We start from the raw sequence: 27,932 nt of genomic DNA on the forward strand, positions 1-27,932 counted from the left end.
ACCATGTCTTTTTTCTTTTGATCAAAGGAGCAGAAAACTATCTTTTTCTTTTGTTGACACATGAGTCAACATTAACTCTCAAATTAATGTAGTGTCACTGTCAGTGTCAGTAACGTTTTATATAAACTTTACTATTGTATCGGGAATCTTGAAACTAGACAAGCAAAAAAACTGGTGAATGTCAACTATACCAAACCCAAAAGAAAATGACAAGTTGAATAAATAAACCTGTTCGAATTTTGTTTCTTTTCGTGCACACGTCAAATTCATAAGTAGAACTGAACTATATTTGGACGTCTCTAAAAATAAAATAAAACCAAGATTTGTTTAGGACTGAAAATTTCAACCTCGTTCTTGAAACACTAAAACTGATTCAACTCGTCATATCGTTTTTAAAATCTGATATACACCGGTTAATACTTGATAGAGTGGGACATGTGTTTGACTTTTAGGGGTGTTTAATCAAACTAAACAATGTATCTAGCATATTAACATATGGATCCGATAGAAACGATGCGTCAATACTTATATAACAAGTGGGGTATATATGGTTAATAACGTTATAAGGGCTTTCTTCTTCTTTGCTGTAAAAAATGGCAGGTTTGAATAAGAACGCTATGAGATTGCATAGCAATGTCACATCTGGGCTTTGATGGGTAATAATAATATAAATGGGCTTTCTGGCCCAACTGGAGATAAAAAGCTTCCTTTTGTTCGTTTTGTTCGGTGACTCTCTGTCGATGATCGTCTTCAACCCCAAACAAGTGTCAGATTCTTCGTCGCTTTTGATCATATCTTCTCTCTCTCTCTCTCGCCATTGTCAGAAGGTACGTAATTCGTTAGCTCCAGTCGAATCTAACTTCGTGGTGGATCTCAGTTGATCTCGCTCTCATCATTGTAGCATCATCACATGTGATTTGGTCTTTCCTTTCTTACCAAATTGAGATTAGGGTTTATCTCTATCCTCCATTGATCTTAACTTAATCCTGACCTCGAAGCTCGAGCTTCAAAGAGCTAAGCTTGTAAATTGCTGCTGATTCTGTTTCTGTGTGATTGGATTCTCTTATGCTCCTGAACAGGTTTACTGTGATCGGAATCGAATCTTCTGAATCATGGTCAGTACTCGTAATAGTTTTTCCGACTCTTCTTCGATATGTTCTCAGCTGCCTTTTACTGTACTCAAGTTTAACACTTTGGTTTTGGGATTTAATATCACACAGAATTATCTTCGTGGAGCTTTCAAGCCGGCATGTAACATTTCAATCACATTCACTGATGGGAAGAATCGTAAACAGGTACACACTTCATTCCCTCTCTCTTTAAGGTTTTATCTACTTTTGTTTTCTTGTTTTGTCTTTACTTGGTCTCTCTTGTTTGTGCTAGGTTCCGGTTAAGAAAGATAATGGACAAATGGTTATGAACCCACTTTTTCAGAGTCAAGAAACTATTGCTGGCAAGGTAACTTGGTTTCCTTAGTCATCATCAGGTTGTTTAGTATTTAGGGTTTATGGAATTGGTTTAAATCTAGTTTTTTTTTCTTCCTTTTAAGGTTTGTATTGAACCGTATCAAGGGAAGAAAGTGGAGCACAATGGTGTTAAAGTTGAGCTTCTTGGTCAAATAGGTCTGCAAGTTGTTTTCTCACTTCTCTCGGTTGGTTTCGTTAGCTGTTTCTAACTTAGTCTTTATTGATGACATTCATGTTGTTTTGACAGAAATGTACTTTGACAGAGGAAACTTCTATGACTTTACTTCCCTAGGTGAGTTAGCCTTAGGGTTCTATTATGACATATTATGTTCACTACTCTTAGTTATAAGTAGCTGATTGATCCTTCTATCTTTGTTGTTCGTATCAGTTCGGGAGCTTGATGTACCTGGAGAAATATATGAAAAGAAGACATACCCTTTTGAATTTTCGACCGTTGAGATGCCATATGAGACATACAATGGCGTGAATGTACGGCTAAGGTAATCTTCTTATTTGACATCATATTGAAACAATTTTGAAATTTGCATATTGTGTAGCACATCATTTTTTGTCTCTGGTATCTTCAGGTATGTCCTGAAAGTAACAGTTACACGTGGTTATGCTGGAAGCATCGTGGAGTATCAGGACTTTGTGGTATGTTTCTTCAATTTCTCTGCTATGTCATTATGACATGTAGTATTTAAGATAAACTTATAGCTTTTTCGTTCTTCTTATGAATTTTGAAACAGGTGCGCAACTATTCTCCACTACCTCCAATCAACAACAGCATCAAGGTTAGTCCAAACTCTCTCAGTTCCTGGTTCTTTATTTCCGTTGCTTTTTGATACTGAATCCATTATGCTTAATTCCTTTGGACCCTTACCCATGGTACAGATGGAAGTTGGAATCGAGGACTGCCTGCATATCGAGTTTGAGTACAATAAAAGCAAGTAAGACTGTCTCATTTTCATTTATTTCAAAGCTCGAATTATAAGGAAAAACTTTTAAATAATAGCGCTAATTCCCAATGATATGGATACAGGTATCACCTGAAAGATGTTATCCTCGGGAAAGTATACTTTCTTCTGGTGAGAATCAAGATAAAGAATATGGATCTTGAGATCAGACGGAGAGAATCAACCGGAGCAGGAGCTAATACTCACGTCGAGACAGAAACATTGGCCAAATTTGAGTTGATGGATGGTGCTCCCGTTAGAGGTATTTTCCCTAAATAATTTCATCACATGTTCTCGGACTCACTCATACCATTTGCTAATTTTTGTAATTGTGCAGGCGAATCGATACCTGTAAGACTGTTCTTGACACCATACGATCTGACGCCAACGCATAAGAACATAAACAACAAATTCAGTGTTAAGTATTATCTGAATCTTGTCCTGGTTGACGAAGAGGATCGCCGTTACTTCAAGCAACAAGAAATCACGTTGTACAGGCTCAAGGAGGAGACTTCTTGATGTTTACAAAGAAAGAAAGAAAGATACAAATGAGAATTTTTCAGAAAATTTGTAAAGCCTTTTTTCTTAAGACTTTTTTTCTGTATGGAATTGGTTGGGGACTTGGTGGAGTCATGAAGCTTTTAAGTCATGTAAGTTTGTTCATTTGACCCCTAATGTTGTTTGGATTCATGTAAGAAAACTAGCAACTCTTTTTTTCAATCTATCATCACAAATAAGCAATTTCATTTACAGAAAGAAACAATAAACAAATAAAAAATGTGTTGACCAAAAAAGAAAAAAACAAATAAAAAATGTATTAAAACGAAACATATTACCAACATTGTAATGGAAAATATGTTAAAAGGGAATATAGCTGATACAAAACCAAATTAAACTTAAACTGCTCTTAAGCACAAACCTATATGGTCTAGAAAACAGGACAACCATCAACAACCACACCTTTAGCAGTTGGGCATTTAGCAACAGGACAACCTTCACCAGAGTTTCCCCACCAATCAAGCATAATGTCACTACGCTGCAACGCAAGAAACAAAAGAACTGACATGAATCCAGTTCCTGCATCCAGCCCTCCAGACAGAACATAGTTGTATCTCTGCCACCATTCTGTTTTGTACTTAAAAACAAAATGTCCAAACACAAACGCCATAACGATCCAGCTCGTGAAGTTAACCGCAGTAGCAGGTGGCATTATTGCAGTGGCTCCAATCAGAACTGGTATGTGAATGCTTGAGATCCATTTCTTGTTTGGGAAGATTCTAGTGGCTAGGTAGACCAGTGCTGGAGCCACTGCCCCTCCTAGGAAGAACCAGTTTATGCTTGAATATTCTCCAAGATCACCGAACATTCTTCTTGGTCCTACAAGCCCCCATATTACTGATGCGTCGAAGAAGACTCTATCCGTTGGGCATGTCCATTGACTTTCTGGTGGAAGGAGAGATGTGTCACAGAGGTTTGGGATCTCTGCCATTAGCCACCATGCTGTCAATGCGTAGACGAAAACTGCAACTAAAGTTCCCACAACCTGTGAACCAAAACAGCAATAAAATTTGTCAAAATGTCATGTTTTGTATGTGGGAAGTATTAAGACTAACCTGTGCCATAAACATGGTTCTTGGTGGGATCTTCATATAGGAACCAAGCTTCAAATCAGCAAGGAAAGTCAAAGACTGGGACATGCTAATGTATCCATAAGTCTTGAAGCATATGTTAGCAACAGGTCTCTCTGGATATGCATACCCAATGATGTATTCAGTGATAATATTCAAACCCGGAGCCTACAAGAATATTTAAAAAAAAAACCCGGTTTATTATCACCATAACCGGTTATTAAATATGTATGTGATTCTCTCTTCTAAATTACCTGGTTAGTAGTGGCCATGATCACACCAACGAGAGGAGTGAAGAACACAGCTAGCAAACAAGCCAAGAAAGCTCCCCACCAGGGAAGCTGAATCTGTGTATTATAGTAAACACACAAGAACATAATAACAGCTATATTCACCGCGAAAATCGACAGAAACCACCATAGAGGAACCTCCTTGTAGTTCCTCTTCATGATCTTCGTATGTATATCCATCTTCTTGTCCTTACGTAGAGCTCCTCTGGTCTGGTTCCAAAGATCTTTACCGTAGAAAAGAAAGACATGGACAACACTAGCAGTCAAGGTAGCGAAACCCAGCCCGTAAGTAACAGCAAAGAAAGTGCTCATGTGGACTGGTCCTGTCTCCGCGTAAGCCTTGTGGTCAAGGCGGAACTCGTCATTGATGATGCTCCTCACGTTGTATTCTTGGCCGTTGGATACAAAGAGTTTACCGGAGAAGATAGGGAAGGTCTTGGCGTTGAAGAAGTCTAGATAGTAGCATAGAGGTGTGATTACGTACATGAGAAGAAAGTATCCGACCGCAATGTTTGCTGTGGCAAAGAACGGGCTAGCGAGTGGGCTTCCGAGGTAAGAAGCTATGGTTGACCAGTCTATACCAAAGGAACCGATACCGAGACCAGCTGAACCTGAACCGAGCTGGTTTACTAGAATCGATTTAGGGCTAATCCAACATAACCAAGAGACGGTGGTCAAGAGAGTGAAGAGATAGCCTGGGAGAAGGTAGTATGAGAAGCTGGCGATTAGCGTGAGAACGAAGAACTGGTTTCTAGTAACTCCCCATTTTGATCTCTTCTCCTTCTCATGCAAGGCTCTGTGTATGATCAAAGCCAGAGATTTCTTTTAAGTTCAGATGCTTATTTATAAAATATAGCGTGATTGACAAGGAATCGTTATTGTTACCTGAAGAGAGACACTTGAACGAGGTTGCTTGGCCACCACATCTCACCAGGTTCAACTAAATGTTTCCTATACAAACCAGCCCAACCAAATCCCAGTACCTTGCAAGCCAAGAAACATAATAAAAAGCTCTTAGTTTTTTTTGTTCACAAATCATTAAAACCTAGAAATTATTTATTTATTAATTTAATTATTTAATAATTTTTTACCTGAGTTGTGATCATAACGAGTAAAGCAGGAAAAAAATCAAGCCGTCTCTTGTAATAAAGCTTAACAGCACTAAGAATATGACTAGCGTAAACAGCTCCAGAGCCTGAGTTTGCGAACACGGTTATAAGAACATGTTCTTTGGTACTAAACGGACCAGGATTCATTGTGAAAGACCACCGCGTCCCTTCGAAGAATCTCCTTGTCGGAAGAACCCTAGCCATGAGATGTCCAATGGGAACAACAGCAATCTGAGCCGACACAGATGAGATTGTCAAAGGATTGGTTCTGTACCAAAAGAACTGGTTGAGAAATGACAAGAGGACACAAGCGGTTATGCCCAAAACCCACATCCTGAATGTAACCGTCGGTGAAGTTGGATCGTCGGTTTTAGGCACCGTTAGTTCCACTTGTGGAACTACACTTATCTCATCGTCGCCGTGAAGATCATACTCTGATTCAGAATCAGATCTCATCTCTATGATGTCTCTCATTGGTCTTCAAGAACAGAAAAGGAGTATGCTGGTTTTGTCTATCTGCTATGGATAAGATAAGACAGAGGGGATGTTATGTGTTTGTGTGATCGGGTTTATGTAACCGTTCTTGAGTTTCTCTTTTTTTAAATATGCAGATACACACACAGACACTTTCATGGATATCATATTCATATAAGAGATACCATTACAGATAAAGAAGCATACTCACGGACAGAATTCCTCGGGTTGTGATTGATTACGTATATGTTCGAAATTAATGTTTTGCATTAAGTTTGGTATTATATCTTTAGTGATATTTCCATTAAAGGAAGTATGATTTGGAATTAGGATTACATTCCAATTTGGCCTTTGATTATCATTGACTGTATAACATACAAAATTAAGAAGATATATTTCCCAAAATGTTTAATTTTGGTTCAAAAATCTTAAATTATATAGTTATATGTGCCAATTTGTTAAATAAGCTGCAAAGATAGACGTAAAAGCTAGTTTTAGTTCGAAATTTTGAGATGATCTCTAATTCAATTTACAAGTAGTTTTCGTCCAATCTTAAGTATTTGATATTTGATTCTTTGCGCCCAATTAAATAATTTGATTCTTTGTAAGAGAATCTTTAATATCTGATTCATTGACTCTTACCGACGAGTACATGTTTCTAGGAGATGAGTTCTTTGGATGAATGTGAGAGCCTGAGTGACTGAGTCATGCTGATGCATCCGGCAGAATGGCTAAATGCACAAACTATATATCAGCGTGCTAAAACATTTCTACAGTATTAAATAATTAAAACTGGATAAAGTATACATATTTTAAATAGTTTTAACATGCTTTATATGCTTTGAACTTACACGGTGACAGTCAACAGTAAAATTCACCGATGACATGCTCAGTAAAAATTCATTTTTATTATATAAATTAAATAATTTGATTCTTTGTAAAGAATCTTAAATGTTTCATTCTTTATAAAGAATCTTAAATGTTTGATTCAATGACTCTGACGAGCACATGTTTATAGGAGATGTGGTCTTTGGATATCAGTTCGGTTTTTATAACGCTTTGATTGTCCATGGTTAATGGGTCATCCACGTCCGCTCTTTCGATCCGTGGTCTCATCCTATTTAACGATCGGTCCGGTAATTTTCTAAGGCTCGAAATCATTATTTACTGACCATAATTACCACATAAACTTTTTCGTGTTTTGGTCTCACTCACACGATATTGCGAATCACTTTCCGATAAGTTACACATCTTTCTACTACTCCAGTTTAAACACGCTTAACTTTGAAGTTTTAAACGGATATGTGATGGAAAAGGTAAGTCAGCTTTGGTGATATAGGTAGCCAAATCAATTCTCTTAAACCTTTTTTACATATCATAACTCGGGATGTTACAATCCATCCCCTCTCAAAGAACGTAATGTCCTCGTTGCACCCTACGACATGTCTCAATATGCCTATCGGATAAGAACCAAGACGGCTAACCAGCTCTGATACCACTTATAACGCCCCGATCGCCCACGGCTAATGGGGGCATCCACGCCCGCTCTTTTGGCCCGTGGGCCCATCTCATTTGACGATCGGTCCGTTAATTTTTAAGGTTCAAAATCATTGTTTACTGATCCTACAATCATCACATAAACTTTCTCCGTGCTTTGGTCTCACTCACACGCTATCGCGAATCACTTTCCGATAGGTCACCCATCCTTCCACTATTCCAGCTTAAGCACACTTAACTATGGAGTTCTAAATGGATGTGTGACGAAAAATGTAAGTCAGTTTTGGTGACATAGATAGCCAATTTAATTCTCATAAGCTTCTTTCACATATCACAACTCGAGATGTTACAGTTTCAGTCTTGTGACCTCTGAATCACGAATATTGCATTGCAGCAGGATAAAGAGGATTCAAATACATTCTTTTCATAATATATGAATGTCTTGATTTTATTATTTATCAGAATCTATATAATAATTAAACAATGCAGTGGTTTTTTCTTGTAAGATTGTTTCTTGAGATTATTTATTAAATATTATTAATCCAGATGCTAAACCATACATTTTTATAAATTTTATTTTAGAGTCACCGCAAAATTCAAAGCAATAGAAATTAGATGATATATAACACTGTTTTCATTAGAAATTGGAGATTTTGTATCAAATTTTTTGAATCCATCTTAACAATTGGTCGGAACATCCAATGCAGTAGTGGACAGAGCAGAAACAACGGCTTTATATTGGCCCAAATTGATGAGTGTCAAAGTATTGTTCAAAGAATCATTGGCATTATCATAAAACTCGACATAGTCGCGCAAAGGTAACTCAATACCGCGTTTAAGTTTCTTATCCTTGAGAATCTCCTCAGCGATCTTTTTTATATTAGTCGATTTGGAGGCAGCGTTCTTCATCGATGCTATGAACAATTCTTTGAGACTAGTTGCATTTTTGCTTTGCGAGTCTTTTTCAAGATATTGAACACATATGTCATTGTTAAAATCTGAGGCTTTGGTTGAAGATTTCTTACAACAATTTTGGATCAGAGTTTGCGCAGTGGCTAAATAATTAAAGAAGAGACAACAAAAAAAAGGTATATTTCATTTTTTATTTGTTTATTTTAAAAACAGAAAAAAACGAGAACTTATTGATGAAGAAAATGAATTCTTTTCAATGATTTATAGTAAGTAGGACCAAAATTTTGTGCAGTAAGACTATTGGTCAACATTCAATGTTTGATTTAATTTTATCGGTGATACTTGTTCAAATTACCCTATAGCAATATTACTCTCCTCAAAAGAGGTCAATTGTAGTACTTAGGGATCGAATCCACAATGAGCTGAGGAATCAATAGATCTTATTGTGACTAAGGTAGGCTGAAGATTTATTAAGTGCTGTGAAAATAAAAGTAACAAGGAAAATGGTTTGAGCATGACAATTACTCAAGATGATTGAATGGGTTAACTAGTATGATTTAAAAGAGTTAGATCTAAGGTTACTATTCAGGTTATCAGGATTATAGAGGTATGATTCCTATGTGAGATGCTTGCATGATATTAAAGAACCCAACTAAACAATAGCCCAACTGACGTTGTGACCATCTATTACTAGAACCGATGAACACGCCTTGGCGGGTCATAGATTAAGGTATCGATCGATATGCTGTTGCATGTATCGATCGACTTGATGTCGCATGTATCGATCGACTTGTTGTCGCATGTATTGATCGATATGCTGTTGCATGTATCGATTGTCATTTACCCCGCGTTATGAATCGATCACTCTATAGGAGTATCGATCGATGCGCTACTAGTAAACTTTACCGATCGTAGGTTGAATACAGTTCACCAAACAATCACCCAGTCAGCTGTCGCTTGTTCCAGGTAAACTGCTGGCTCAAAGAAGATAGATCCAAAGATTGTATCTTTGTATTCATGTGTAGGTTAGCTACTCCTACACAAGCATTAAGCATGATCTTCTAAGATGAATATCATATGTTCAGGTAATCATATTTTGGGATAATCCCTCATACCTATTTGAACCCTAATTCTAACAAAAGTGTCTACTTAGACATAGCCAAGTAAGACATAGACAAAATCATAAAAAGCTCTGTAAATAGAATAGATAAATAAATGGTGTTCAAGAATACTCTCAGATTTGACAACTCTCTTTCTCTCACCAAAACTATGAAACTAAAAGCTATATTAGAAAAACCGTTGTCTGCCAAAACACATAGACAAGACTTAAATACTAGAATAATTAGGTTAAAACATGTCAGGAGCATTATGGTAAATAGATGGTATCTTGGACTTCAAGTCGGCTGTGACCAAATGTGGGCTTCTGTGCCTAAGTGTCGATCGATATTACTGAGTGTACATCGATCGATGCGCGTCTCTCCTTGTCGACTTCGAGTGGTCGATACGGTCCTTCTCGGGTGTAAAATCTAAAATGCTCCAAAATTATCATCTTTCTTCCATTAGCTCCTAAACCTATAAATATACAATAAAAACCCAAGAATGAATAAAATATATCTTAAAATACCAATATATCATGTCTAAAAGTGGGTCAAAATCATGGTATATCAATAGAATATTCACTTTAAATTTTAATAAAAAATAATTTATCTCTGTAATATTGGTCAACATTCAATGTTTGATTTTCAACGTTACATATATGCAAGTTAAATTCAGTAAAAAAAGAAGAAGTTAAATTCAGTCAATTCCACTAAATATATTTCCATATCATATTTACATGATTGGAATTAAAAATGAATTTAATTTACCATACGTCCCTTTCATTAATAATTTTTTTTTTTGGAAAAAAATTAGATAGTATGGCAAGGAAGCTTTGAAAAACTTTAGGCATAGAATTTGAAAAAAAAACTGAACCACACCAACCCAAAAATGAATTTGAACCTACTAAATACGATATATATACTCGAACGAGTCTTATTCTGAAGTACTAGAGTATTTCCACATTCTCTTTTATACAATTCTCACTTAACCAATTTGACATGTTGGAGGGAATACATTGCATGTATGACCAGAAAATGATATCTTAAATAGCTATTTATAGATAGCATAATCATAAATAGAATATGAAATTTAATGTAAAAACAATCCCAAAACATTATTTGCAAAGTGATTTTGCCATATGTTTTTTTTACAATCATTTTCACTAAATAAATGTGATATACGATACTATATATGATGATTGCTTTATGGTTAAATGTGACATGATAATTATATTTAATGTTTATTTATATTTTTGCTAATTTTTTTTGTAAAAAATCGTAAATGTTTGATTTTTTGTAAGAGAATCTTTAATATTTGATTCAATGACTCTTAACGACGAGCACCTGTTTCTAGGAGATGAGGTCTTTGGATATCAGTTCGGTTTCAGTCTTGTGACTTCTGAATCACGAATATCGCGTTGCAACAGGATAAAGAGGATTCAAATACATTCTTTTCATAATATATGAATATCTTGATTAATGAAAGATTATTATTTATCAGAATCTATATAATATTAAAACAATGCAGTGGTTTTTTTCTTGTAAGACTGTTTCTTGAGATTTATTTATTAAATATTATTAATCCAGATGCTAAACCATACATTTTTATAAATTTATTTTAGATTCACCCCAAAACTCAAATCAATAGAAATTAGTTGACGCAAAACATTGTCCTCTTTAGAAATCGGAGATTTCGTATCAGATTCTTTGAATCCATCTTCACAACTGGTCATACCATCCAATGCAGTGGACAAAGCAGTAGCAGCGTCCATATATTTGCCCAAATTGACGAGTGTCAAAGTATTGTTCAAAGAATCATTGGCATCATCATAAAACTCGACACAGTCGCGTAAATTTGACTCAATACCGCGTTTAAGTTTCTTATCCTTGAGAATCTCCTCAGCAATCTTTTTTAAATTAGCCGATTTGGATGCAGCGTTCTTCGTCAACGCTATGACCAATTCTTTGAGATTAGTTGCATTTTTGCATTGTGGATCTTTTTCAAGATATTGAACACATATGTCATAGTTGAAATCTGGGGAGTTGGTTGAAGATTTCTTACAACAATTTTGGATCAGAGTTTGCGCAGTGGCTAAACAATTGAGGAAGAGAAAGAATAAAACAAAAGAAAAGATAAATTTCATTTTTATTTGTTTATTTGAAAAACAGAAAAAACAAGAACTTATTGATGAAGAAAATGAAAAAATTTCAATTATTTATAGTATGTAGGACCAAAATTTTGTGCAGTAAGACTATTGGTCAACATTCAACGTTTGATTTAATTTTATAAGATATTCTATTTAATTTTTAGTAATAAATAATTTATTTCTGTAATATTGGTCAATATTCAATGTTTGATTTTTAACTTTACATAAATGCAAGTTAAGTTCAGTCAATTCCACTAGATATGTTTCCATATCATATTTACATGATTGAAAATTAAAAGTAAATTTAATTTACCATTACATCCCTTTCATTAATATTCTATTTTCTGAAAAAAATTAGATAGTATGGCAAGGTAGCTTTGAGAAACTTTAAGGATAGAGATTGAAAAAAAAAAAACTGAACCACACCAACCCAAAAATGAATATGAAACTAACTAAAATCCGATATATATGTACTCGGATGAGTCTTATTCTACAGTATTAGAGTATTTCCACATTCTCTTTTGTGCAATTCTCACTTAACCAATTTGACATTCTGGACGGAATACCTTGCATGTATGACCAGAAAATGATTTCTTAAATAGCTATTTACTAGATGATAATCCGCGCTTTGAGCGGGATAGTTTTTTTTTAAATATGTTGTATCTAGATATTTTAAACAATATACATTTTGTTATCAATAACTTTTTTTACATTTGATTAAAGATGCCATGCGGATTAGTTATGTTAGTTCGGTTAGGTTCGGTTCTGATCTTTGCAGATTTGGTTCGAATCTTTACATGTTCGGTTTGGGCCTAGATTTAGATAACCCATTTAATTTTTTTAAATATTTAAAGATTATATATACTTTAACTTTCTCAAAATCGAAAAATAAAAATAATATGTAACATATAAATTTGAATAATGTATACCAAAATACTTAAACTTAACATAAAATTGGTTTAGCTTAAATATTTGGATAGAAAATAAATAGATATTTTAAGTATTTTTGGTATTTTGAGTAATGTTTAGCTATTTAAATATATAATCTTTACAATTTTTATATATTTCTAAGTAGTTTGGACAATTTAAAAGTATCTTATGTATTTTTTATATTTCTTTTAGATATTAAATTTTTTAAAAATATATATTAAAGAATATAAATCTAGTTCGAATATACTCGGATACCCGAAATATTTTGGTCCGGATCGGGTTCGGTTTCAGTTTTCTAAATACCAAAATTTTAAACATTTTCGGATATCTAACCAATTTGATTAAAGTTCTGTACTATTTTTCTGGATTGAATTTGGATTCGGATTTTTTGCCCAACCATATATTTTTTATTGTAACCAAATTTTAAACGAAAGTGATGATGTTTCATACTGATTTTGCATATGCAACAATTTTTAAACCAAAACACTTTCTACTATGTACGTGATCTGTTTAGTTAATCATTACAAATATTTAAGGACAATTAAAAACGATGGGCTGAACTAAAAAAACTTACCATTGATCAAAAAAATTCAATGTGAGACTTGTACAATTTTTAGTAATTTAGAGTCGTTTTAAAAAATTCGAAATATAACATATAAGAAAAAATCTAAATTTTGTATTATATGTTTAATGTGATTGTTTAATTTCTTTTAACAAATAAAATTAAATGAAAATTATAGAGGATAAAAAATTGTTATCAAATCTTTATTATTCATAATCATTAATTGTGATATATATCTCAATCATAATATGTAGTTTCGTAGCTTTTATTTAAAGAAAGAATAGAGAATATTCTTTTGTACACTACTAATTAATTTATTATTTATTCAATACAAACTAAAATATATGTGTAGATAGACCAAAATATTTCTCTAACAATTTTGAGAATAATTCTCATGATGACACGTAGCTACCAAACAATGTTGCAATGCTCCAATATTAATATATAAGGGATATATAGCATAATTATAAATAGAATATGAAATTTAATGTAAAAACAATCTCCAAAACATTATTTGCAAAGTGATTTTGACATATGTTTTCATTACAATCAGTTTTACTAAATAAATGTGATATATCATACTAGATTTGATGATATGTTTTATGGTTAAATGTGAAATGATGATTACATTTAATGTTTATTTATATTTTGCTAAACTTTTTTAGAATATTGTATAAAATTATACATTATCGTTAAAGTAAATTAGAATTTGATCCGTGCCCCTGCACGGATGTTTGATTTAAAATTTAAAAGTACCTAGTTTTTAAATAATTTGTAATGAATTATTATTATTTTATATTAAATTTTTTCCTTCTCTTTTAATTTATTTGAAAAACAAAAATTTTAATATTTTTTTTACCGGATTGTCGGATCGAATCGGATATCCGGTAAAATATACTGATTTTGCCGGATATCCAAAATATCACGGATCAAATCAGATCGAAAAATTGAATATTCGTACGGAGCGGATCGGATCACAGTTATCCTTAAAATTCTGAATATACGTTCCGTGCCCACCCCAATATAGAAAGGATTGAGGGTCAATTCTAAACTGTCCACGTCAGCATACAAAATCAGCCAATGATATGCAACTATTTTGTCATGTCATCACTCTTTCTCGATACTAAATAGCAAATGTATCGAGTTTTATGAATTCTTTAATTTTGGTTAGGGTCCATGTAAAGTCCACCTCGCTCCTTCGTCGGTACAAGCTGCTCCGACTCCTCTCATTCATCACCATCGTTTCCAATTTCCTCATATCATCGTTTCTTTGCGATAACGACCACCCATTCCGAACAATTGATTCATGTTCTTAATTTCTTCATTCATACCAGATGTATCAGTATCCTTTCATCTCCCATTTGTTTTACCCCTATATAAACTGAATCATCTTCCTCCTTACCCACTAATACAGAAGAAAACTGAAACATGTAGTTGTTCATAAACTAAAGAAACAATCATCACTATTGGAGCCATGATCTCTAATCCAAACAGATCAGTTGGAGCTCAGATATGTCACCTCTGAAATTGAGACCATGATTTGATGGGGGGCTAGATGGACGGCAGAGTTGACGATGGAACCAATGATAATGGGAATGAAAGCAGAGGAGACGGCAAGATGCTGGATTCTTCTTTCGTTTCTATGTCAGACAAATATAAGACGTTAACAGCAACTGTTCTGCTCAGTTGAATTCATAATTTTCTCCTTAGCACTTTTCCCTTTTATTTTATTGGCTGCTATATCCACCTTATCATACTAATACCTACTAAGAGTTGGTGAAGCTTCTTCTACATCTACACAAATTCATTTGATTTTTTTTGTCGTTGTTTGTAGGTTATGGCTCTTTCAAGTGGTAGGATTATTAGGACTTCCCACTTATAACACTCAAATATATCCATGATTTTTTTTTTTTGAAGTACTGATTTTATTTGTTTTTCATAAAATAGAATATTGATCACTCCATCATTTTTTTTTTTTTTTGCACTACTGATCACTCCATCATATAACCTGGATTCGTAGAGATCATAAGGGTTTTGCTTTTCAATTTTGCAGGCTGTTATAAAAATAGGCCTTCAAGGAGTATAAGAGCTCAGAATTTATTGATGTATATCTTTTGAATGGCTTTTATTATTTAATGCTATAGTGATCCAAGATTACGATGCCATCGCAAATAAGTAAAGACAAAACTCATCGTCTTATTTGTGTCCAAATAAGTAAAGACAAAACACCACTTATTTGTAGTGGTGGTATCAAAGAGCTCATTATTATTGGCTTGCTGAATTATTACGCCGTTATGTCGCATCTCTCCGGTAATGAAGGGGTCTGTTTTTCATTTTCGGTAGATCCTTCCATGGTTACTCATTTATTACAGTACTGATAATTCTTAACCACGTACACTTTCAGGTAAAAGCTGCTCTTGAGACCAAGTTTTCTCTTAACTCTTACTCTCATTTTATGAGTTGTTAACACATTTAAACATTACTCTCATGTTTATTTCGCAGTGGTATTGCTGTGTTGATGGTGATGAAACATGCACACAATTTGCCAGCAGAATCCCCTAAGTAGTAGTCCTTTTTTTACATGGGGTTTAACTTCATAAGAATGGATGATACTCATCACAAAGGAAAGGAAGCTATGGAGAAGGAGGAGGAGCTTCCGAAGATGAATTCTTTAATGCTGACACCATTGTCAGTGGGCTTGAAAATGTACATCAATTGGTGGTGATCGAGGAAGGTCCAGAGATCCGCATGCAATGCGTTCTAGAATTGGAGAATTTGATTGACACCGAGATTGCTTTGGAGGCTGTGACCTGGAGCGTGATCTATTGATGTATTATCGCTGAGGTATGGCCACTTGGAGACCGTCTGGTGAGTGATAGGTATGGTATGCCTGAACTCATCATCATCTTGAGGTTTATTATGGCTGAAGGGGGAGAGAGAGAAAGAGATAGAAAGGCTATGGCTGTGGCAAATACGCAAGAGCAAGTGATAGGTATGGAGCTATGGGAGTGATAAGTATTAAGTTAATGTTCTTCGACACCATGTAATTCAGTTAATAATTGATGCAAGCTAAGTTTTTGTCTCAAATTAAGTTTTCGTTGAGAGTATTGTTGCGCTACATTGATTTATAGTTAGTAGCAATATTTAACTGCTTTGTTGTCTCTGTATAAAGCATAAATAATTGATTCTATACCTTTGAACAAAAAAAAAAAAATTGATTCTATACCAATTTGTGTGCATCCCCAAATTTGAGGGCTTACAATTTCGTGGGATTATGCTGCTCAATGAGTCGTCCGAGAAAATCGTGAATTTAATATTAGATGTCACAGAGCCCAAGTAGTTCACTGGTTAGTTTGCTAATCATATGTGATTAGCAAATTATGTTCACATAACCGGAAAATATAGTAATTAATTTATAGTTACGTTCTAATAACATAATATGCCTTGGTATCTCTATATAATGGAGAATGTTCTTTTCTAGTCTGAAAGAATATACATAAGAAATGGCTTGATCTTGTTTCAAAAAAAAAAAAAGAAATGGCTTGAAATACATTAACTTAGATACCATTTTTCAAAAAAAATTACATTTTTATGCAAAAAAAAAACTTTACATTTGCGTTTAGGGTTTAATAATTATTGTTTAGGGATTAATACTTAGGATGTGGTGTTGGATTTATTAACTTCTACAATAATTTTAAAACATGTATAAATGATTTAAAACGGTTAATTTTGTTTTTTCCATAATAAAGTTACTTATGAAAATAATTATTATTTAAAATTAAATTTAAAAAGTGATATCAAATTTGAAATAAAGTTAATATTTCCCCCATATACATTTTTTTTTTGACAACAATTTCCCCCATATACATACATCTTGATTATAAACAACTAAACAAGTATAAAAACATTAATATAATGCGGTGTCCAGATAATTAAGCATCACTTAATACTTTATTAGTTTTATTAAAATGTCGGCAGAGTGAATTATGGTTAATCACCCCTTGACTCATTTCGTTTTAAACATTTTAAAGACAGAAACTCCGAACCATAAACAATTTCATTACATCTTTGATCGCAACATTACTCCTTCTGTATATTGGGTATGATTAATCAACATTATAGATCTCTATATCTCCATTAAACGCTGTAATAAATGTTTATCTGAACTCGTGCACAAACAAATTGTTTATCTGAACTATCAAAAGGCCACTTAAAATCCCTGACCATTAATTGGATTTGGACCCAAAACTTACGAGAGTTATTAGTAGTAGTTTTTTTTTGTCAACAAGTTATTAGTAGTTACTAGCTACAGCCAAATCACTATGCTATTTTTCTTTTCTTTTTGTCTTTAAAATCTAAATTTATCACCACCAAAAATAGTTAGACGTGATCGTTCTCAGAAATAGAAGACAGATTTGAAATTATATGTTGTTTTATAAATTACTCACGGTGATAATTAATATGCCATGATCTTAACTAAAAATATTTTAGTCATTCTAGCAAAAGATTTTTTTTTGAATGGATTAATAGTGAAACTAAGTCTAGACAGAACTATAAACTTAATGAGGTAATAATGAAGCTGGCAAGGTTAGGAGAATCTGGATAGGTTTGACGAACATGAAGGAAGAATATCAACGTTTCAACAACCAAATCAATTAATTAAGTGTGTCCATTCTATGAAAGCTTTTGGAGAAAAAGGAGAGAAGATTCTTTAACTCGACATACCAATATAAAAGTGTAATATCATGGATAAATGACAAAAAGTGTAAGATCATAAGTATATAAATCCTATGATTATAAATATAATATAAGATCGGTGGTCGTGCGCTATTTATATATAATTTAAACTGTTGTTTTCGCAAAACAAAAAAAAAATACTTGTTTTGAGAAAAAAAAACATGACTCCTTATCTTGCAATTGAATTGATTATTATAGTTTACTCATCTGTCAAGCCACCTAAGCACATTATAAATAAACTCTATAAGTAATCTATGTTTGGATATTTTTTCAAAAAATATTTTTATAAATATTATTTTAAAAATAAAAAGTAACAAAAGTTTATTTTCCGAAATTGCGTACTAGCTAATTTTGTGGATTTGGTTTATTCTCTCTTTATTGGATTATTTAATAAATTCTGAATATCAAATTACATATGCTAGAACATAAGATGTCAAAAAGAAATGCTAGAACATAAATGTGTTTTACATGTAACTGAATAAAATAACCTAAAATGTTGAAACACGTATATATAGGTGGATTCAATTTTTAAAAATAACAAATAACAAAATGTTTTGTTTATTTTTATATAAATTGTAAACTAGCTATATATAATAATTATTACTTTATGATTTTATTGAAACCATTTATTTATTTAAGAATTTCCAAATTTATTATATTAGTATTTCCTTAAATTATATTGTTTTATGTTAACCTATTCAAAATCGATTTTTTACTAACTTATTATATTTATTAGTTTATTGAATATTAATTTACAGAGTTTTACTGTATATGCTACATATGAACTAACAGTCATAACAATTCTTATGTTGTCTTTTTTCCTTTTCGAATTCTTTTTTATCTGCTGGAAGATGAAAATTACAGGAGCAAATCAAGTTGCCCATATGTGTATTATAATATAATGATGCATGTATATAATAACATCATTGTTATCAAGAAATCTTGAAGATCTTTTGTTTAACCGATATAAGTAACAATAGCAATAATAATAGTAATGAGGGTTGAAATAAATAATTACAAAATATGTACATGGGACAACAAACCTGCTTGAATCCAGGTAACCTGCCTTTGCAAACTATATAGGTAGTATTTTATCACAGTATTATTATTTATTGCATTTTAAATTACACCAACATATTATTGCATTACTCATTTCTACTTGTTTTCTTTTGCTTAAACATGAAGACATGCTTTGCTCAGCCATGACGGCCTTCAGTAGCCAATTATATGATGATGATATTACTATAATCTTTTTCTTTATACAAGAAAACCTTATTTGAAAACTTAATATTTGATAACAGCTTAGATAGCCATATTTGTATTCCACCCTTGTAATCCTATGTTTATCTTCTTAACAACACCAGATGACCAAAAGAAAAAAGAAAATTGAATATAATTTGGTTAATACGTAGTAGAACCTTGTAATATTGTCGGCTTTAAATTTATTTTTAGCCATTTTAAATGATATATGTTTTTACATTTCTGGCAGATACCAATATTAAAAAAAACAGATGGATCTGATGATTGGACCAAATTTAACTATAAACGAACCTATAGCTAGGCTGGATCTCAATGAACAAAAAGAAAAAGAAAAGGTTGGGTTGGATCGTCAAATTAACAAAATAAAAACTATCAAAATTTTATAAATTGGATGAATAAAAATTAATTCATATTTTAATCTTATATTTGATAGATATTCATAATTATTAAAATTATTTTAATTTTATGTTCTAAAATTAATAATATATATAAAATTTGTTAATCATGCTCGATTCGGCCGAACTATATTAAACCATGATCCCGATAATTATCTAGTTTACCTATGATATATATATATTTATCAGTGGACTGTTATTGCCATCGATTTTAAGAGTAAAAAGGTATAGTATAGGAGGAATCAACATAAAATTACAGCGACTAAGTTCTGATGATAAAAGTAAGATATTTGATCAAACCGTGACCAAAACTCTCTTGTATACCATTTACTTCAATGTACTTTCTATGATCACGGCTTGAAGAGTAACAAATATTCCATGTGCGCTGCCAAACAATCTCAGAGTGCTAAGAGCCAAATAAAAAATTAAAAAGAAGTTAAAAGGAAGATATTATAAAATGAATTATTAAGGTATCAAACAACTGGAGACTAAGTGGTTAATGTGTCAGATAATTAAGATCAAAGGACTACAGTTCGACTCTAATCAAAGGGAAAGCAAACAGGGAACATGCCGCGTAGTCATCATGCAGGTATGTGGGCTCCAACAAAGCATGTACCACAAATATTTTTTAACTACAAAATTATACAGACATCTACGCAAAATTTATTTGGTTGAAACTTGAAAGTAAATAGTAAGAAGACGAGACTGATTGATGTAATTAAGAATCCATTTTTTGATGACCCTCCTCAGTAATTCTTGATTAGTGTTCTGAATATTTAATATTTAATTTGTTTTGTAGTAATAATAGAAATCTACGTTTGTATTTGAGTTGTTAAAAATAAGTATTTCTTATTTTGAATATTTATTTTGACAGCACGATTATCTTATGTATTACTTCTTCTAGCTAGTAATCAATCTGTCTTTGTAACTGAATTATTCGATAATTAATTTCTTTTTGTGTTACATTCGATAATTAATATATCACCCCAAAGAAAAACGTGCTGTCAAATCTATATATATTACTATTATTACCAGTTTACCACTCCAAAATATGCTCGTGTGGGTTAATAGATAAATTACCGAATAATTAAATGATTCGAAAAAGACAGAGAGGTTAAATAAGGCAAAGCAAACGGTCACACACAAAGATTCGTGTCTCTCTCATTCGAAAACTCTTTTCCCTTCTTCGGACAAATCCATCCTCTTCGTCCTTACTGTCTCTTTCTTCACAGACTTCAATACAACCTTTGATCCTTCCTTTTAATTAAATAAATAAAAACAATAATAATTGTACTTTTTCTTTTCTCTTTGTTCTGGTCTCTTCTTCACCTATAGAGAGACTTCACATTGTCTCTATGTCTACCGCTGCTTCTTCTTCGGTGTGTGTTTGTTCCAGTTTCGAAGCAAACGAACCAACCCACGTACGCAATTTTTTTAAATCTTTTTTTTTTTTAATTTCCTTTGATCGATGAAGCTCGTGGTAACGCAATTCTCTCGTTGCGGATTTGTTTCTTAGGATCTAAAAATGAGATCTTTCACTTTCTACTGCTGATTCAACTTCTCTGTGTGCTGTAAAAACTTGTTCTTTTGATGGTTTTGTGGTTTTGTTGCTTACACATTGTTTGACCGTATAAGCTGTTTGTCGAAATGCCTAAGAGTGAGGAGAGGACTAGATTCAATGGGTTTTGGATTGAGATTCTTGTTTTACCTCTGATTTATTTCTCGAACTCTGTGATGGCTGATTTTATTAACTTTTATTTATTTATTTATTATAATATCTCTAAAATTTGTATATATAAAAGTCATTGCAGGTTGCTTGACTGGAAGCAAAACTGGCAGTTGGGGAAGCTCCTCTTTTGAGAGAAAAGTAACCCAAAAAAGCATTGTTATTTGAGAAACGGTTAAGGATAATAATGGATTACTTGTCTCAAGAGGAAGACATGCACTTCTTTGATGCCAAGGAAGAAGAGATGATGATGCCATTCGACTTCCATTTATGGAATAGTTCACCTGCAAGTGTTGTGGAGCGGCGGAGGAAGTTCTTGCAGTGGATGGGAGTCCAAGAAGAAGATCTTGCTCAACCCAATTTTGAGTCTGGTGGAGCTTCAGAGAGTTGTGTTGAAGCTGAGCAGAGATCTGGAGGATTCAGCTGTTGTTCTTCTAGCCAGGTATCTTCCTCTGGTTCTGGTTCAAGCCTAGTGGAAGTTTCTGAGGAATTGTCTCTGAGAATGGATGGATGCGATGTAACGAGAAGGCAAAGCTCTTCCATGGCATCATCTTCTGGTTCCACATTTTGCCAGGTGAAGGAAACAGAGAATATCAAGAAGGGATGGTTCACGAGGCTGCGGTCTTTCGGATTTTCCGCGGATACAAAGCTCAGAGCTTCTTCTTCTTCTTCTTCCTCTAGCTATGGCCATGTGCTTTCAAGAGTTAAGGTCAAGCACTGCAAGAAACAGACCAAAGAACTCTCAGCTCTTTATCAAAGCCAAGACATTAAAGCTCACAACGGTTCCATCTCAGCCATGAAATTTAGCCGCGACGGGAAGTATCTTGCAAGCTCCGGTGAAGATGGCATTGTGCGCGTTTGGAAAGTCACTGAAGATCAAATATCTAGACCACCGAGGGATTGCCTTGACCCTTCTTGTATGTACTTTGAAGTAAACGATCTTTCCCAGTTGAAACCGGTTTTGTTGGATGAAGAGAAAAAACCAAACAAGACGACAGAAAGCTTCAAGAAAACATCTGATTCAGCCTGCGTCGTCTTCCCTCCTAAAGCTTTCCGGATAATGGAGAAACCTTTACATGAGTTCCGCAGCCACACTGGTGAAGTCTTGGACATCTCATGGTCAAATGATAATGTAAGCTTTTCAAAATAACCATTATTTAAATGGAAGCAAGATACTGATTCATTGTTATTATTGTAGTGTCTTCTCTCGGCGTCAATGGATAAAACTGTTCGTCTATGGCAAGTTGGTAGCAACGATTGTCTTGGAGTTTTCCCTCACAATAGTTATGGTATGCTTCTTCTTCTTCTTCTTCTTGGTGAAAGATAGAATCTCACTTACTACATTTATTTGACATTATCTTCTTCTTCTTTGTTTTGCAGTAACCTCTGTGCAGTTCAATCCAGTTAATGAGAACTACTTCATGAGTGGTTCAGTTGATGGGAAAATTCGAATCTGGAACATTTCTTGCTGCAATGTTGTTGATTGGGCTGATCTCAATGACATTATATCCGCAGTGTGTTATCGTCCGGATGGAAAGGGAGGAATCATCGGTTCTCTGACAGGAACTTGCAGATTCTTTAACATGTCTGGAGACTATTTAGAACTTGACTCTCAGATACATTTGCATATCAAAAAGAAGTCTTCTAATAAACGTATAATAACAGGCTTTCAGGTAATAATATTCTCTCTTTATTTGTTTACCTTCTCTTGACATTATTGTGTGGTCATAACAAATCTATATGCATGTTTTTTTTTCCTCCAGTTCTTACCACAAGATCCGAGCAAAGTCCTGGTTGTTTCAGCAGATTCCAAAGTCAGAATTCTCCAAGGCAACGATGTTGTCAGAAAATACAAAGGTATGTTGCTTCTAACTTTCATGTTCTTTCGAATATCTCTGTGATTGAATCCTAAATTAATCTCTGTTTTAGGTGTTTGCAAGACGAGAGGCCTCACATCAGTGTCTCTCACGTCTGATGGGAAGCACATTGTGTCAGCTTGTGAGGACTCCAATGTATATATATGGAGCAACGGAGATGAATCTGATTCTTCTTCTTCCCATCATACCAAAAAGATTCGATGTTTTGAACGTTTCTCAGCCAATGCATCCGTTGCAGCAACCTGGTGTGGATTCTCAAACCACAACACAACTCTCCCGTTTACTTCACCCTCTTGCTTATCTGTCAACGAAGGATTTGTCCCCAAAGGAAGCGCGACGTGGCCAGAGGAAAACTTACCTGCAACTGCAAATCCTCTTTCCTCGTCCACAATGTCTGCATCTCACTACAAGTTTCTCAAGTCCTCATACCAGAGAGCAACGAGTAGCTCTCTAACAACTTGGGGTATGGTCATTGTCACAGGGGGTTGGGACGGACGGATCAGAACATTTCAGAACTACGGCTTGCCTGTGACCACAACTTGAGAAAACAAAAGCAGATGCCATTGTTCCTTGAACACATGGTTTCTGGCAGGTCTTTGGAGGCGCTATGGTAGGTCCAAAAGAAACCTAGATCCACTTTCTCAGACTTATGCTATTGCTCAATAGTCAAGAAAGAGATTCAAAAGCAAGTCCCTCCAGATTATGATCCTGTAGAAGATCTTTCAAGAAAGGGTCAGTGGGAGATTTTTCCACCGGTTGATGTAGACGCAGGAGATGATAAGGAACATATGTTTCTTTTTCTTTGGCAGTAAGTAGCGATTGGAGATGATTTCAAGGAGTACGGTTCTGTCTGACGATTGTGGGGTCCAAAGAAGAGGCAAGCAATCATGGTAAAGGAGTGGTTGAAGGTGAAAGATGCTGATGTTACTTCCATAGAAAAGATCCTCCTCCATGGAAGAGATATCTCCTTTGATATCCTTTTGATATGCAATATCTAACGGTAGTCATAGTTTTGTTTGTTTCTTATTTGTTGATTCAGTGTATATTCTAACGAGTAGTTGAGTTTATTTTAGCTTATTACAGATTTGTTTAGAGAATTGATTGTTAGCTCCCTCCACCGCAGAGAGAGGCTCAGGAGTTTTATATTTGTAAATTTTGTAACTTGTATACAGCAAACTTTTAAAAGAAAAATTAATATGATTTCAACTTTTACCGATTCAGTTCTCTTACAAATTTCCAAAAATCACTACCTAGTTACATAATACTCTCTCTATTCCAAAATACACGAAGTTTTAGGATTGTACAGAACTATTAAAAAACTTGTTTTTTATCTTCAAAATATTATTAAAATATAAATTAAAAGTTATTACAACCAATCATAAAATAGATTACAAAACATCAAAATCTTTCTAAAACATTATCTATTTAGAAACGTAAGAGTATAATTCATTGAAGAATTATATAAGTATACAAATGTAACTAAATTTTTTTTTTGGGCAAACAACTAAAATAATTTACTGAATTATATTTATACGTCAACTGTAATTTTGATAATCAAAGTTAAGTTGGGTTATTTGTATTAAAATTTTGATGTTGCATAGTTACATTACAGTAAAGGCTTAAACAGTATGTAAACAATGTGAAAATTTGGAAGTGGAGTCCACAACTCCAAATGATTGTCAGTTGGAAAATCACTCTTTAAAAAAAAAAAGTAAAAGTATAACACACATGCCATTGGGGAGTAGATTCTAATGCTTGTGGTTGGATTCTAAGAGGGATAATGAAGTTTATATGGAGCTAAGGCTTACTACCCAAGATTTGTAATCAGTTATGTAACAAAGTTTAGATGTAGAAGCTACTGCTTTGACATAGGCTATGACATGTATTTGATATTTTGGTGTATTATCGAATTGTCTTTGAGAGGGATGCAGAGGAGCTAGTGAAGAGAGTTCACAAATCAACGAGATTGGCTGTGTATCATCGTCCACCATAGGCACAAGAAAGATTCTAAGAAAATGTGATATTTAAGAATCAAGGATAAACAAACAAAAGCGCATCTGGTGTAGTGGTATCATAGTACCCTCCCACGGTACTGACCAGGGTTCGATTCCCTGGATGCGCATATTTCTTTTCTTCTTTTTTATTTTTGTTATCGATCTGTTCTTTTAGTTTTATGTTTTGTTGTGACATCGACAGTACTCGCAGCTATTACGGTCTTTCTCCGTTTTCTTACTGTTACTACATATATATGTCAATTCTAAGAAATAAAATGACCTTATAAATTATAATTGTAGCTCAGCTGCTTCAAGTATTTTATTTAAACTTCTTTTTTATAAATATATCTGTTCGAGGTTGAAAATGGGATAGACAAAATATGTAAAATACGAAAGTATTATATATTACAATTCTATTATAGTACTGTACATATTATTATTCCGAAATCCTAATGCTTCCATCAGAATAATTAAGAAGTTAAGTAAATTAGTGTCTGTAATTTTGTAAAGCGTTCAATTAAGAGAACTAATATGTTAGAAATCCTATTGATCAGCTAGATATCTGAGTGTACAGAACACTAAACTAACTTTTAAACATTGTAATTAAGTGAACTTTTGGTTTTACTGGTCATCTCATGGAACTATACGTACATCTTCACTTTAATAAAACTTCTTTTTTAAAAAAAAAAACCACCACTTTTTATTTAATATCCGATATAACAGAAAATAAGAACTATATATGTCAATAAAATAAGATGATAATAGTTTTTTTTTTTGTTCAACAAGATGATAATAGTTAATTCATGTTTAGTAGTCTATATGATGAAAACTAGTGCCCCTTTCACGAAGCATTTCCGAAGGGTATTGTACACCGATCTCTTCCCCAAACAAAATGTCAGAATAGGCTACATACACTTGTATATATAGAGACCAGTGCATGTGTTTATATATTGGCTAATTTATATAGAGAGAGCGAGAGAGAGAATCGTGTGTTGAATGCTTCAAGGCTTGCCTCCGGGCCTCCTTCTTGGGTCGTGCTTAGGGTTGGCTCCTGCGTCGTCGTAGTCCGTAGTCGAGTGGAACATCAGCTTCCTGTAGCTCGAGATCTTCTTCACTTCCATCTCCTCGCTCTTTATAAAAATATAAAATATCACGTGTATAAATGTATGTGTTATTATCAATCTCTGGACACAAAATAAATATTTGCATATAAAACACAGTACCTTGTAAAGCATGAAACTCTCATGCATCTTTGCGCCTTCAAGCTGGATAGAGCCTTTCACTATAGCTAGCGAAAAGAAAACTTGTATCAGCGGACTTTTTTTTTTTTTTTTGCTAAAATGTATCAGCGGATTTCTACATTCTTATTCAATAATCAAAACAGATTGAGATATTGCAACAAATTATGTACGATATGTGTTTTAGTATTCTACATATTCATATTCATCACCAATCCAATAGTCATTTGGTAATGATGGTACTAAGGCTAGTATTCTACAGTAGTTAAGCATCCGAATCCACAATGAAGAAGAGAGGAAATGTACGAGAAGATAATATCAAATGCTGATCTCCGACTAGGATGGATTAAATTTGGGGCCTCAAGGCCGATAAGCACACCTTTACACAAAGTAAAAAGAGTACGACTCGAAAAATATGAAATATGGATACATTTACCTGATGATGACGAACAAACAATTAGCATGAGGAAGAGGAGAGATAAGGGTCTGACCCTAAGAGGCATATTATTTGTTAATTACTCTTTGTTCGTTTAGGGGAGAAGGTAATTATAATTAATGGAAAATGAGGAGAAATTGGTTTTGATATGGAGAAGAGTGGAGAAGCCTAGTTTCCATTTTATAAACGGTCAGTTTTATGTGGTGGAAACTGTTTTGGTCCATATACAATATGGTTGTGCTTGTGATGATGATGACCATGACTAAGATGGTTGCTTCTGTGTATGATAATGAAAACATGTAAAGCCCTTATAAAAATTAATAACTTTATGAAAATAAAGAATATCACGTAAACGTCGACATTGTTCACTGTGAAACAACCACACAAAAAGTTGAAAACAGTGGCACGACTAACATCAAGATAATGATGATGATATAGTAGCAAGAATTTTTATTTTTATTTTTTAAAGAACAAAACAATGACATGAAATCAGATGATATTGGCTTATTGGGATAATGCAATGAACCCACAAATCCTAGAAAAGCTAAAGAAAGTCAACTCAGCTGTTGATTGTGTTACGTCTCCTAAAATGGACACTTAACGCTTACCTATAAACTAGATTCTAACCCGTCCGACTGGACGGGTGTTATTTTTTTCAACAATATACCATTTATAATTTCTTCTGTTTTGGATATGTCGTAAAACTATTTTGTACGTGTTTCTATATGTTAGAGTGTGTTCATTTTGTATCTTTGTTTGATATATAATAGATAGCGACATCCTTTTTTAAACGGATCATCTATTCTATTAAATTTATTAATACAATTTATTAACTTGTATGATTATCTAAATGACCAAAATAAAATATATCTAAAATACAAATTTATATTAGTTTTTGGATTTTCATTTTAATCACATTATATTGGGTTATCTTATTGACATACTTTTATAAATGTTATTTTATCGATTTTTTTTACAAAACATAGAAATATAGAAAACATTATTAATGAAATTACCACTAATGCAGAATTATATATATGTATATAGCATAATATAGTATATCTTATAAGAAATATATTAAAATTTGTTAACAATTGGCCCATTTAAAGGAGAAACAAAATTAAAATTTTAATACTTTTAATTAGTTGTTAGGGAAAGAAAATAATAAATTACAATAACAATTATTGTTATGATATTATTA

General features: G+C 33.4%; 5 protein-coding genes, 1 long non-coding RNA gene and 1 other non-coding gene across 9 annotated transcripts; 4 read left to right on the plus strand and 3 right to left on the minus strand.

The window, feature by feature from the left end:
* Positions 1 to 705: 705 nt before the first annotated feature.
* Positions 706 to 3,142, plus strand: LOC108839813 (vacuolar protein sorting-associated protein 26A). Its single transcript, XM_018612589.2, has 12 exons — positions 706 to 827; positions 1,080 to 1,115; positions 1,221 to 1,295; positions 1,384 to 1,458; positions 1,550 to 1,622; positions 1,714 to 1,758; positions 1,855 to 1,966; positions 2,054 to 2,120; positions 2,216 to 2,260; positions 2,361 to 2,416; positions 2,509 to 2,684; positions 2,760 to 3,142. The coding sequence occupies exons 2-12, from the start codon at positions 1,113 to 1,115 to the stop codon at positions 2,939 to 2,941; spliced, it is 909 nt and encodes a 302-aa protein (XP_018468091.1). The 5' UTR covers positions 706 to 827; positions 1,080 to 1,112; the 3' UTR covers positions 2,942 to 3,142.
* A 101-nt stretch (positions 3,143 to 3,243) lies between these two features.
* LOC108841202 (oligopeptide transporter 8) lies at positions 3,244 to 5,938 on the minus strand. The gene is made up of 5 exons (XM_018613983.2): positions 5,432 to 5,938; positions 5,226 to 5,323; positions 4,305 to 5,136; positions 4,036 to 4,218; positions 3,244 to 3,965 (listed from the first exon to the last, which is right to left on the minus strand). The coding sequence occupies exons 1-5, from the start codon at positions 5,921 to 5,923 to the stop codon at positions 3,351 to 3,353; spliced, it is 2,220 nt and encodes a 739-aa protein (XP_018469485.2). The 5' UTR covers positions 5,924 to 5,938; the 3' UTR covers positions 3,244 to 3,350.
* A 5,104-nt stretch (positions 5,939 to 11,042) lies between these two features.
* Positions 11,043 to 11,573, minus strand: LOC108839187 (pectinesterase inhibitor 12-like). Its single transcript, XM_018612003.2, has one exon. The coding sequence runs from the start codon at positions 11,571 to 11,573 to the stop codon at positions 11,043 to 11,045; it is 531 nt and encodes a 176-aa protein (XP_018467505.2).
* A 2,356-nt stretch (positions 11,574 to 13,929) lies between these two features.
* Positions 13,930 to 16,231, plus strand: LOC108839914 (uncharacterized). The gene is made up of 2 exons (XR_001947805.2): positions 13,930 to 15,472; positions 15,571 to 16,231. It is a non-coding gene; the product is annotated as an uncharacterized LOC108839914 (long non-coding RNA).
* A 4,391-nt stretch (positions 16,232 to 20,622) lies between these two features.
* On the plus strand, positions 20,623 to 24,279 carry LOC108824195 (uncharacterized). Of its 2 annotated transcripts, none has more exons than XM_018597571.2 (6): positions 20,623 to 20,881; positions 21,263 to 22,318; positions 22,385 to 22,475; positions 22,567 to 22,859; positions 22,950 to 23,043; positions 23,116 to 24,279. In XM_018597571.2, the coding sequence occupies exons 2-6, from the start codon at positions 21,374 to 21,376 to the stop codon at positions 23,604 to 23,606; spliced, it is 1,914 nt and encodes a 637-aa protein (XP_018453073.2). In that variant the 5' UTR covers positions 20,623 to 20,881; positions 21,263 to 21,373; the 3' UTR covers positions 23,607 to 24,279. The 2 variants fall into 2 exon arrangements, with proteins under 2 accessions (XP_018453073.2, XP_056858675.1); XM_057002695.1 differs by having other exon boundaries at positions 21,272 to 22,318.
* Positions 24,280 to 25,114: 835 nt separating this feature from the next.
* On the plus strand, positions 25,115 to 25,185 carry TRNAG-CCC (transfer RNA glycine (anticodon CCC)). The gene has a single exon. It is a non-coding gene; the product is annotated as a tRNA-Gly (tRNA).
* A 612-nt stretch (positions 25,186 to 25,797) lies between these two features.
* LOC108839934 (uncharacterized) lies at positions 25,798 to 26,901 on the minus strand. 2 transcript variants are annotated; one of them, XM_018612721.2, is made up of 3 exons: positions 26,732 to 26,901; positions 26,281 to 26,345; positions 25,798 to 26,187 (listed from the first exon to the last, which is right to left on the minus strand). In XM_018612721.2, exons 1-3 carry the CDS (start codon positions 26,796 to 26,798, stop codon positions 26,059 to 26,061), a joined length of 261 nt encoding a protein of 86 aa, XP_018468223.1. In that variant the 5' UTR covers positions 26,799 to 26,901; the 3' UTR covers positions 25,798 to 26,058. The 2 variants fall into 2 exon arrangements, with proteins under 2 accessions (XP_018468223.1, XP_018468224.1); XM_018612722.2 differs by having other exon boundaries at positions 26,281 to 26,339; positions 26,732 to 26,896.
* Between the last annotated feature and the right edge of the window lie 1,031 nt (positions 26,902 to 27,932).

The sequence above is a fragment of the Raphanus sativus genome, chromosome 2, assembly GCF_000801105.2.
Source record: "Raphanus sativus cultivar WK10039 chromosome 2, ASM80110v3, whole genome shotgun sequence".
Classification (NCBI taxonomy): domain Eukaryota; kingdom Viridiplantae; phylum Streptophyta; class Magnoliopsida; order Brassicales; family Brassicaceae; genus Raphanus; species Raphanus sativus.